The 12,751-nt window shown below is 43.7% G+C and overlaps 1 protein-coding gene across 1 annotated transcript in view; it reads left to right on the top strand.

Annotated features, from left to right (window-relative positions):
* LOC310855150 (NT-3 growth factor receptor-like) overlaps nt 1–12,751 on the top strand; it is a 262,706-nt gene that overhangs the window by 42,568 nt on the left and 207,387 nt on the right. Inside the window, 1 exon segment of the mRNA XM_083760043.1 lies at nt 9,442–9,516. Coding sequence (XP_083616169.1) covers nt 9,488–9,516 — 29 coding nt within the window. The 5' untranslated portion in view covers nt 9,442–9,487.

Below are 12,751 nucleotides of genomic sequence, written 5' to 3'. Positions count from 1 at the left end.
TATTGGCCTAAAATATTGTCTATATACAGTACATAAATTCATGAGTCCACTTGCTGACTGGCTGTTAGTATTGGGCAATTTTATTTATAGGGGTTTCTTGTGACCAATTGTGACCAAGTGGCAATGGCTGTTTTTAGCCCAAGGAGTGTATTTTGTGCAAAACTAATGCTTGGAATGGATTCAGAAACATGAAAAACCCCTAGTTTGACATGTTACATGCTAGCAAAAGGAAAGGTTGACATTTTTGCCTGCCATAGGATGTTAATGAAAAATAACTGTGCACGGTGGCACAGTTGGTAGTGCTGTCGCCTCACAGCTAGAAGGTCCTGGGTTCGATTCCCGCTCTGGGCGCTGTGGGTGCTGGCGGCGTGTTTCCTCCTCCGCGTCATCAGTGCCCATACCCGAAGGCGGGGTTGGCGAAAGGGCCTTTCTGTGTGGAGTTTGCATGTTCTCCCCGTGTCCCCTAGGGTAGGTACCCTCACAAAAACATGCAGTAATCCTGGTCTCTAAACTGCCTCCCCCTGGCCAGCCGGGGCGCCTGATGGAGGGGAAAGGAACTGGTTGGAATAACGTGTTCCTTCCACGCGCTATACGTCCAACCAGGGAAACTCCCCCCTGTCAGGTGTAAAGGAGCAACTTGGACACTCATGCATGAAGGAAGCATGAGTTCAAGTCCGTTGCTCTCCCCAGGTTGGCGGAGGGTGTGTAGAGCCCAGGATCACATTAGATGATTGACACAGGGGTGAAAAATGGGTTACAAAATCATGGGATAAAAAATATAATTAAAAAAAAAAGAAATTCCCAATACTAACAGCCGGTCAGCAAGTGGATTCATGAATGTAGACAATATTTTAGGCTATACCAAATTTCCCACTTCAAACAAAAGAAGCCTATCGGCTGCCGGAATAATAGCTTGAATTGTATCTTTGATTTCCTCTCCATTAGTTAATAATGTATTTGTTCCAGAACAAACAAAGAGGTAGGAGCGCACACAAGTAGATGCTGACCGCAGGAGATAAAACTTGAAAAAAGGGAAAGAGGCCGCACAGCTCGTAGTCACGATGCAAGAAACTTTTATTGAACCGACGTTTCGGCAAACAGGATGCCTTCTTCAGGGTATGAATAATGTATTTGTTGACTTCTCTGTTAATTCACATTGCCCTATATCTGCTGCTGTTATACAATTACCATTTTAGGAATCTATTTGACTTTCGTATCTAGAGAGAAATACCAGTGTAAGTGAACATGCTACATATTACAAGCAACTAACGTGAAATGGGCACACGGTCAAAACCACTGAAAATGTTCCTGTGATCACAGAGGATCAGATTATTATTATTATTATTTTTTTTTTAATTTTTATCCCACAATTTTGTAACCCAGTTTTTTCTTTTCACCCAGTGCCAATTATCTAATGTAATCTTGGGCGCTACACTTCCTCTGCCAACCTGGGGGGGGGCAGTGGACTGACCTCATGCCTCCTTCTATGCATGAGGAGTCCAAGCTGCTTCTTTTCACCTGACAGAGGGGAATTTCCCCGGCCGGACGTAGCGCATGGAAGGGACACGTCATTCCGACCAGTTCCTTTCCCCTCCATCAGGCGCCCCGGCTGGCCAGGGGGAGGTAGTTTTAGAGACCAGGATTAACTGCATGTTTTTGTGAGGGTATCTACCCTAGGGGACACGGGGAGAACATGCAAACTCCACACAGAAAGGCCCTTTCGCCAACCCCCGCCTCGGGTATGGGCACTGATGAGGAGGGAACACGCCGCCAGTGCCCACAGCGTCCCCAGCGGGAATCGAACCCAGGACCTTCTAGCTGTGAGGCGACAGCACTACCAACTGTGCCACCGTGCCCCCACAGAGGATCAGATAAAGGGGAAGCACTAGTAGAAGAATAGGACAATTTGGACAAGACCTGTAGCAGAAGGGATGCCCATTGTGCAAATAAACAATCTAAATCAAATGTACTGTAGATGAAGGGTTCACTGGGATATGACTGCGAAGTGTTAATATTTCATATCCTAGTAATATGGCTATTATTGTTGCCATTATAGTTGTTACAGTTTCTCTTTCTCTCCCCTCCAACATGGTCATGGCAGATGGCCAGTTGGCCACCCAGGGGAGTTTTTCCTGGCCACTGTTGCACAAATGCTTGCTCAGGGTAGGGGGCAATGCCATATCACTGCTTTATATTTAGTGTCATGAGACACTGTTGTGATTTTGGCAATATGAATTGAATAGAATTGGATAAATATTTATTCAGCAAAATTTTACAGTGGACGGTACAATCCCATTTTCTGAGGCTGCTGGTAAAACACAAAGTCTGTGTATCAAATTAACTTCAGCTGTATGAATAATGTGAAGATTATATATTTTCTATCGCACAGTTTCGCCACTCGGAGGATTAATAATGTTTGTTTTTATTGGGAAATGACATGTTAGCCTGCAGTAACTCCATGCAGGACCTTGATCATGCTTGCATTCCACTTTTAGAAGCTATGTAAATCAAGTCATAATTAAGGTGCATTTCTTTCCCCTCATTTTCAACACATTCATCCTCCTCGTCTTTATACAGTAAGTAAGTACAACAGAGGTCTGCAGAAACTCAGTAAATTCTGATGAGTTAGTTCATCAACCAAGTTGAGTCAATGGAGTCAATGAACCCATCAACTGCCCCTGGAGGCCATACTGGCTGTGAAAACCCTCTGATGACTATTACCAAATCAATGGAAATTTCATTCACACCATATTTCATTTCTGTTTGTATCGATCTGACTCAGTGTCTGCCTTTGTTGGGGTTTCTGTTCCCTCCCATCTACTGGGAATTAGTCACTCACGGTAGTACATGAGCTTATCTTAACTGTTGATTCCATAATTTCAGCAATGGTAAGAATATTGCTTTAATATCGATGTACTTTGATGTCAATGCCTGCTGTTGTAATTGAGTCAAATTGTCACGGTTTGCCAGGGTTTTTCATATTTTCCCCTGTAAGTGTGCAATTGAGACCACAGTGGCCCCCTCTGTTCTAATGTTTTATCTGTCGATACAGACACTGAATCATCTAACTGCAGTGTGGCATAAAGACCTGGCCTACTGCACATATTGTCGGGTGAAACCTTGTCCAAAATTATTATGTTTTATGGGGGAAAAAGACATTCAAATCTTAAAGCGAAAATAGCAAATCTACAAGCAAATCTACAAGCACAATATTGTGAACATGTACTGTATCCAGTATTTTCACAACTTTTACACAACACTGTCATTAGGTGAACCATATACAGTGTATGGGGGGGGGGGGGGGGAAGGGGACAAGGTTGACGTTTTATGCCCTGGCCACAGCATCTAAATGTATGGGGCATCCCTTTCCCTGTGTAGCTCAATCAGTAAAGAATAGCACTTCTTCCAGGGATAGGGGTTCAATTACATGTGTGACTGCGCCTTGCTCAAATGCATTTTGACAAGATATATTGGCTGATAATGGATACATTGGCCACTGCCAGAGTTTACCCTAATGGCCATTCTATTACAGTTCAGTGCAGTGTCTCTAACCACAAGTCCACCCTGTCAGCCATGCGTTCCACACCCCCACAGGGAGTGCAGTGCCCGGTGTCGAGTTGGTTGGACCCACAGATGTCCAGCATTGGGCATGGATCTCCAACTTCCATCGTTACGGACTCAGTGCTCTACAGCCGGGCACCAGTCTAGTCTTCTTTAATTTCAGTCACATGCATTAGGAAGGTGTGCGTGCGTGCGTGCCTGCCTGCCTGCCTGCCTGCCTGCTTGCTTTCCTAGCCTGCGTGCCTGCGTGCATGTACTTATGCGACACTTATGCCCATCTTTGTGTGTTTGTGTGTACCACGGAATGTGATGATTTGATTGGGTGAGCACAGAATGTGAGATGATGCATGATGATAAGAGTGCCCCTCACTTCACATGAGTTTATTTATTTTCCTGAGTGGTGAGAGAAGCCTGAGAGAGATCAGTAATACTTGATGCTCATTTGTAAGCTGTGAAGCCATGAACGTAGTTGGTTGTTCCGGCCTAGCAGATACATTCTGTACACACACGCATGCACACTCATGCAGTGTAATGACAATGCACAGAGGAAAAACAAAACAACAGCTTCCCCACAGTCTTCCATAATGGAACAGCTCTCGTTGCCTTTTTTGTACTACACGTCTCATTTAAAATAGCCGTCAACACTTGTTGTGGAAAAGAAGCAGCATGTTTTACCTTACACGCTGTGCTTAAGTGTTTTTGAGGGGCGCTAGCCCCTCCTAGGCCCCACTTTGTCTGTTTGTGTGAATTTTAGCGATGATTTGATTGACTGAGTACATTAAAAGTGAGGGCAGAAAATTGAAGGCACCAATTGTGATTGGCCGGAATGACAGAAAAGTGAGGACGCCAATTGTGATTGGCCGGAATGACAGAAAAGTGAGGACGCCAATTGTGATTGGCCGGAATGTGATGATGTATGATGATAAGAGCGCCCCTCACTTCACACGAGTGTGATTTTTATTATGTTTTAAGACATTTAAGCTCCTCCTCTTATTTGTAATGGTTATTGATCTGTACTGATTTAACTGCACATGTTAGTCTTCATAGAGTCTTCATACTAACTACCGGTAATCCAGTTACAGGCATGCACACAGCTGTGAGCTGCCCAGTACAAATGGTGTTCATGTGTGTGATTAAATGAATTATTCGTACAAATCCCTTTTTTATTAATCGGATTCCTTTGGGTTCGCTATGCACCCTTTTTGAGTAGCCTATAAGAAAGGCATGGCTACTGCTGAAAACTGGACTGCTTAATGGATGATTTCCATTTAAAACCTTTTTGAACAAAATCAAGGTTGCATGCAAGCTCTATGAAAAGGAATTAAATATCATTGAAATGTGTCCAAGCTTGACTTATCACTTGAGAACCAAAAGTGCTAACACTTTGTGGTAACTACATTGTATTATTTTGGATGTCTGCAATCAATTCAGTGCAGTGCGACAAACTGGTAGATTGGATATTCTTGATGAAGACATTTATGTAAAATGGAAGGGGTGGGCTACTGGCCCCCGGGTGACTCCAGTATATAGGGTTTAAGTATTTAAAGAAACATGAGTTTGAGATTAATTAAATGCAAAATAATCCAGCCAGTAAAAATGTAAATGTAGTTATTTAGTTTACAGAGCACTGCTCTGCCTATATGAAGCAGAGCGAGACCATGGATGTGGCATGTTCTGGCAGTTCAGCAGAGACAGATCTGTTTTATTAAACACAATCCCATTAAGGCTGTGCTGAGACTGGCTGTAGATCATCTCTATGACGCTGTAAAAAAATCATCATAGGAGACAGATACTTTAGAAACAACAGGCAGAATCAGAGAAGATTACTGTGAAACGGCTGGGAAGATCTTTATCGCTGTTCTGTTTAGAGTTTTCCCGAAAAGATTTAGAAATAGATGTGTGAATGTGTGAGAGAGAGGGGAACGTTTCTCTTCTGATTCACGATTTGGCAGCTGGAGTGGCAATTAAAGACCTGCTCCCCCCCAAAAAAACATGTTTTTGTTTGTCTTTTTGAAGCTCACTACATCCATTGGCTGGCATCTCCCTTAGAGATAGTGTGAGAAGTTCAGTCACACGAGAGAGACTCTGAGTAGAACCGCTCCTCCTTCGCCTGGAAAGGAGCCAGCTTAGGTGGTTTGGGCATCTGGTTAGGATGCCTCTCGGGTGTCTCCCTAGGGAGGTCCTCGACGCACGTCCCACTGGGAGGAGACCCCGGGACAGACCGAGGCGCAGTTGGAGGAAAAACATCGACTCACTGGCCTTGGAACGTCTCGGAATCCCCCTGGAGGAGGTCACTAATATTGCTCTGGAGAGGGAAGTCTGGAGCACTCTGGTGGAGTTCCCCCGCGACCTGACTACGGATAAGCAGTTGAAGGTGGATGTATGCATGGATGGATGGATAGACATCCATTGGAAGGGCAGATGCCTGACAGATGCCACACCAGTCCGTAGGAGTATACGTGCAATGATCAGTATCACCCTCCCCTTGCAGCTTCCCTCCCCTGAACACGGGGCAGTTGTGTTCACATAGACGCCCCACAAAGCCAGATGGACCACGGTGAATTCAAACTCACAACCTCCGTGGTGGTGGTGTGCAGGGACTTTACCACTGTGCCACCCGAGTGCTCTACTTAAGGTGTTCTTCATTTTGAATTTTAGTTATAGAGTGCATTTATAATGAATTACAGCATATACAGCGTATTAGCCGCAGGGATCCTTTTAATCCTTTTAAAGGCCCAGATTGGCTATGGGTTTATGCTGCTTAAAGAGTGCTCGAATTACCAAATTGGCTTGGTATGCTCTTCACTAACCTTGTGCAGTGAGAGGAGAGCATGCCAAATTGGGCAGGTGAAAATATATTCACTTAACGTCTGATATGGTTGTGTATATGCAAATTTCACATAAATGGGATTGTTCAGCCTACACTGTTTTAAAAGTGTAGCACACAAAGACCTAAGGCAACCAAGGGAGAGGATATTCATCTCTGTTTCAACTCTGTGCATGGCTGAAATAACCAGTTCCATGTACTGAATTGGCTGAGCAACTTCCATAGACATAATTTGTTGCTGAATTACTTTTAAAGCTAAAGTATGCAATTTACCCTTGCAGAATGATCTCATATTCATTCGTTCAGTTCAGTGTGCTGAACTAAAGAAACTGGAGCACAAAAAATAACATGAAATTTGTCTTTGCGGTGCATTTTCTTACTGAATTTGGACCTGTTTTTTATTTATTTATTGACTATTGTTCATTTTAAGTATATTTACTTACGGTTTGGGCCTTTCTCGGCCCCACCTCTCTCCCATTGTTTATATTGTGTTTTAGTTTCCAAGATGGCCGCAGCGCTAGGAGGGGGTGGCCTTACTGGGCTGCGTTCACACATTCAAGACACCTGTCTTGTGTCTGTCTATTATGTCTATCCATGTTTGTAGGCCATTTTATAAAGCTGATCCAGAACAGATGAAGAAGGATGCATTTTCTGTTTCTGGGTGTGTACAGTGACGTAGTGGTGTTGGGATTCTGTTTACCTGGGGATATTACATTTAATACCTGGGCCTAAAAAATGCAAATATCCACTACCATCTACAGTACTACAAGAACACTGGCATCTATTGCCTCTTATTTTGTAACTATATTATTGGTCTGATTCTGATTCTGTCCAGTCTAGTCCCAATAATTCGGGAATGTCATAATAGGCGAACATTCTGCAGAAATGGCAGATCTGTGTCGCGTATGAGATTTCGTTGAAGAGTTTGTGTAAAGGAGAGGGCCAAGCAGTGCCTGCGCCATACATATTTCACATTTATTTTTAAACACTCCTAGATATGCTAAACTGTATAACTCATACAATATGTCACATAGCCCATGAACACTAACGGACTGGAAAACTATGTGCAAAATGATACACCAATAAATAAGATAATGGAACACAGTCAAATTAGGCTACAGTAACAATCAAAGCAGTTATTATGGCTAATGGTAGACTTGAAACTTAAACATTTAATGGTACATACATTTCTCATCCACAAAGAAAACAAACCAGCACAGTGATCACATTGCATTAATGTAACTTGTTGCAACCTCCTTGGCATGAAGGAAGAAAAGGAAACGAAAAACGTTTCCCCAGCGGGAGTGAGTGAGTGGCAGTTCCAGGACCATGGACAGTTCCCCCGTGTCTAGCCTGAGCTAACGCTAGACCTTTCTGGCCTAGATGGGAGGGTCGCGGCTCAGATTTGATCACCCTGATTGGTTCAACGATCTGTCCGTCAGCCCCGGTCCCCCCCCCCCAGTGCAGCACTGTTATTGTGTCGACCAGAAGCAGAGACCACTGGTTGCTGGAGTATACCACGCTTTTTATCACGGAGTGGAGTGATTTCCACAGAGTCGGCACACCTTGGTTTTTTCTTAGACGGTGTGGTGGGTTCTTCAGCCATTCTCCTCATTCCTTGCATAGCCTCGTTTGAAGTTCCACTGGTAATGATTTCCTCACAGTGTTATTTTGAGGGGTGCACACCGCTCAGAGCCCTGACGTCACATAATTTGGAGCGACGCCTACGCGGGAGGGTTGACTCCCGCTTTTAGGCCAGTGCAGCCCATGCGTAAATCCAGGCTTTCATTTTTCGCGCAGACAGAATGAAAGCCTGGGTATCGAGGCTACCCCGTGTCCAACAAATTAGGCTAATTAATTTCGCCAGTGTTATTATGATCAACTAAAGTACACCAGACCTATATGTTTTATTTATTCTTTTCTCTCACCATTAGTAGAGCTGAAGGCAGCAATTGCATGAAACTTCTATAAGATATAATCCTTCCATTCTTTTTGGCACATGAAGCAACCTCTATCTCACCCAGAAGGGCATTAATTCAAATCCGACTCTGCAATAATTGTAGGCCTGTAATTAGCCTTTTGTATGGAAATGTATTCATAATAATGCATATAATTAACTTTTGTAAACCATATACTATTCATATACATGTTTTGGCCAATCTGCAGGGGAAGGACACACAGTGTGTATACAGTGTGTGTATACACACACACACACACACACACACACACACGCACACGCACACGCAGAGAAAGAACCTGAAGTTGTGTGTCCGTGACATTATGTCCATTGCACATTAGACATTGATGTGAAAGTATTTCCTCTGTGTAACGTTTTGTCTGTCTGTCTGTGTGTTCAGTGAGTGCTGGAAGCATAGACAGCGTGCAGCAGTAAGAGCAAATTACTAAAAATGGGAGGGGCCATTGCAAGAGTGCATGAGGAAAAATAACAGATCTCCAAGCTTTAAGAACGCATTGTTAGCGTGTAGATCTGTTTTGCAACATCGTGACAAATTTGACGTTGCATGGGGTGGGCTAACATGTGCCTGAATAATGGATATGGATGTTATGGATAACGATATGGATGTAATGGATATTAACTGTACAACAGGTAAACATTGAAGGCAGGGAAATACGCCTATAGCGCCAGAGCACTGATATTAGTTGTCTGTGGCAAGTTTGGAGAGTGGTCGTGAGCTCCATTGCTGACAGACACCACAGCGTGGGCATTCTAGTTATAGGTGTAAGATAAGATGTATAAATTTGCATTTTATTTCTATTGCCTGTATTTCCTGTGAAGTGCAATGAGTCCTTTTATAATGACTTGTTTGTTTACATGTGCAGGCACGCACGCACGCATGCACAGTTTGCACACACATGCTCACACACATGTACACCCCACCATGCTGCTTCTCTCTCTCTCTCTCTCTCTCTCTCTCTCTCTCTCTCTCTCACACACACACACTCTGTTTCTCCACAGATTAATAAGAACATTTAATTTATAATCATATTTTTCTCTCTCTCCCTCTCTGTCTGTCTGTCCCGTCCCTTTGCAGACATGTAGAGAACTGGACAGGACTACAGACTTTGAGAGACGTGGACATGGAGCTGTACACCGGACTGCAGAGATTGTGAGTATCTGAACTGCCATATTACTGCTACTATTACCACCACCACACGAGGTACAGTGGCCATGTGGGGGAATGGCAGGTCGCTGTTTAGACTTTTGTCTCCTCCATGCATAGTGTTGAGGTGTCCCTGAGTCACACACTGAACCCCTAACTGCTGTGTGTACCCTGGGGCTGTACAATGCTTCTAACATGGTGCATAAAACACGGAGAAGTAATTTACCCATAGGGATTACTACTTTTTAGTACCTCCACCACTGCCGCCAGTATTACCTCCGGTGGTGGAATGTACAGTAACTAAATACATAGTACAATTTTGAAGTATTTGTACTTTAATTCCAATTTACTTCTACTATACTACATCTCAGATCTACATTTTGTACTTTAACTCCACTACATGTATTTGAAAACCTTTAATTACAATTTACTTTGCCGATTTTGATTATTATTATTACAAAACATACATCAACCACTTCAGCCCTACTCATTTCGGCCATTTGAAAATAGCCAATCTATAAGCTCGTAATGTGTGACACATTGTGAGCTTGCAGATATTCTATTTTCAGAAGATTATTATACATTTGTAATGCATAAAATACATTAATGAGTACTATAAGTACATTTTGATACGAATACTTTTGTACTTTTAGTTTTACTCAAGTACATTTTGGATTCCAGAGTTCTACATGTAACAGTATTTCTCCATTGCAGTATTTTAGTAGTAAAAAAATCACACCCGTGTGAAGTGAGGGGCGCTCTTGTCATCGTACATCATCATGACGTAACATGTCGATTTGCTCAGACACATTATCGTAAATTCTCCATTCATTGTCAATGGGAATTTTATGTTTGTGTAAGACGAAATTCTACAATAATAGCTTAACAAAGGAGGGCCTGGCACCCCTCAGAAATGTGAGTACTTTTCCACCACTGACCACCACCACTATACCACCATCACTACTTCTACTTCCAGTATTACCTCCTGCTCATAATAATGAGTTCACACATAATAATGAGTTTACAAAGTGCTTTACAAAGACATAAAAGAGGCCTGATTACAGTACATCATTGACCCACTCTCTATTTCATCTGTTCCTCTCCATTGTCTCTCTGTACTGTCTGTCTTTCCATCTTTTCCGTTCACGTCTACACTTTTTACAGGTCTGTCTCTCCCTCTACCCCAGTGGTTCCCAAACTTTTTCATGTGAAGGACCCCCATTTGACTTTAATTAGCCCCACGGACCCCCATTTTAAAAGATATGCCAGGGACCCACATAAACTCTAGCAGTGATTCTCAACCTGTTTAATTTCAAGGACTTGACATGAGTTAGTCTACGGACCCCCCATTTAATGGCATTTCTATCCAATTTATATTGTAAAATCAATGCTAACTCTGAGAGCGTACAAATGGGTCCATTTGGTTCCAAATTATCATTTAGCTAGGTACCCCCTGGAACTCCCTCAAGTACCCCTGGTACACTACCCTCTCACACAAGACAGTGCTTCTTAACCCTATAGAACACTAAGCATCCTTTTTGTCACACCATCACTAAACTCAGGTATATTTTACCCAATACATTTTACCCAAATATGCCATAAAACATATTTCTCATCAAAATATAATGAAGTACAGCAATACATGGCAACTTGAGGTCCACTCTTCTTCAATCTGGGAACCCATCGGCCCAAAAAAGAAAAAAACAGCGCCCCTCTGCTGTTTGTTTCATTTGAATTTGCCTCTGGGGGTGTGGCCTCAATGGAATGTGCACACAGGATGTTGGCCCGTTTGGCCCGCCCTCAGCCATCCACTTCCTGTGGTGGGCCTGTGTTTTCATTCCCATGCACTATCAACAATGTATAGCACAGAATCTGTTCTTGAGAGATTAACTCTTCTTTAATAAGGTCAACTTCTTTAATATTCATCATGACATCATTTCACAAAAAATAAACAATAAAAAGCTATATCATGGTGGTGGGGGGGGGGGGGGGGGGGCTACCATAGGGGTCAAAATCGGTGAAAAGCATAGTTTACTTAACTCTCTGTCTCTCTGTCTCTTTCTCTCTCTCTCCTTTTATGTTTCTCTCTCTCTTCCTCGCTCTCTTCTGACAGTTTGACCTCTGGTTCTCCTCCACATAAGCAAGGCTAGGAAAGGTGGCTAGGATGCATGCACCACTGCTCTAATCACGATCCGTCTCTCACTTTTGTTTTTCTCATGCGAGTCAGACTCACCTCTCGTATTCTTTCATTCTCTCGCTCTTTTTTCCCCATCCCCACAGTTTTTGCCCCTAAATGCTATATTCACTTCTGTACTAAATATAGTTTGGTTGAGGCAAGAGATGACATTTGAGCTGAGGTGGAAAGTAACCAAGTACATTTACTTATTACTGTACTGTAGGTACTTGGAACGAAAGAACGAAAATACATTGCATGGATGCACCTGGGGCGTATCCTCAGTGATGTACCCCAAGGTCATCGGGGTTTCGGGTCTCGCGACTTATGTCCCAGTAGCTAGCCTCGATCAGACCCACTAGGGAAAGACCAGGGCCACACAATCTGATGGAACCACTCCGGAACTACTATGCCGGGACTGAGAGGTACTATTACTAGGCTCTGTGGGTTGACTCCTGACCAGGTCCACTCCTTCTCTCACCAGGAGTACAGCTACTGTAGGACTTGTGCGTTGCACCAGGCTCCCAGCACCAGACACTTTATTCAGGGGGGATGGATTCTTGAGCCGCAATGGTTCTGCAGGCTCCACCGCTGGGCAACGGTAGTACTGCAGGCTCCACTTGCAGCTCGAATGGCCCTCCTAGGCCTCACCAAAGGTTTTTGGGCTTCCTCCTCACGGAGGATGCAGGGGCGCTAACCCATACTGCTCCCAGGGTGCCGTCTACATTCCGGCTGTCACCCGTCTCTCCGGTGGTCACCAGACTATACCTGGTTGTCACATAGTCTATTCCTATGAGTCACTAAATAGAATACCTCAGAACGAAAATACATCGCATGGATGCAACTGGGACTTATCCTCAGTGATGTACCCCAAGGTCATCAGGGTTTCGGGTCTCGCGAACATCATACCCCTCACTCGGGTGACCCAGCCGGGGTGATCAAGTCCCGACTTACGTCCCAGTAGCTACCCTCGATCAGACCCACTAGGGAAAGACCAGGGCCACACAATCGGATGGAACCACTCCGGAACTACTATGGGAGTATTCAAATTTTATAGGCAAATATACT

The sequence above is a fragment of the Protomyctophum parallelum genome, assembly GCF_964188405.1.
Source record: "Protomyctophum parallelum genome assembly, chromosome: 2".
NCBI classification, from domain to species: Eukaryota; Metazoa; Chordata; class Actinopteri; order Myctophiformes; family Myctophidae; genus Protomyctophum; species Protomyctophum parallelum.
This window is presented reverse-complemented; position numbering and strand designations above follow the sequence as displayed.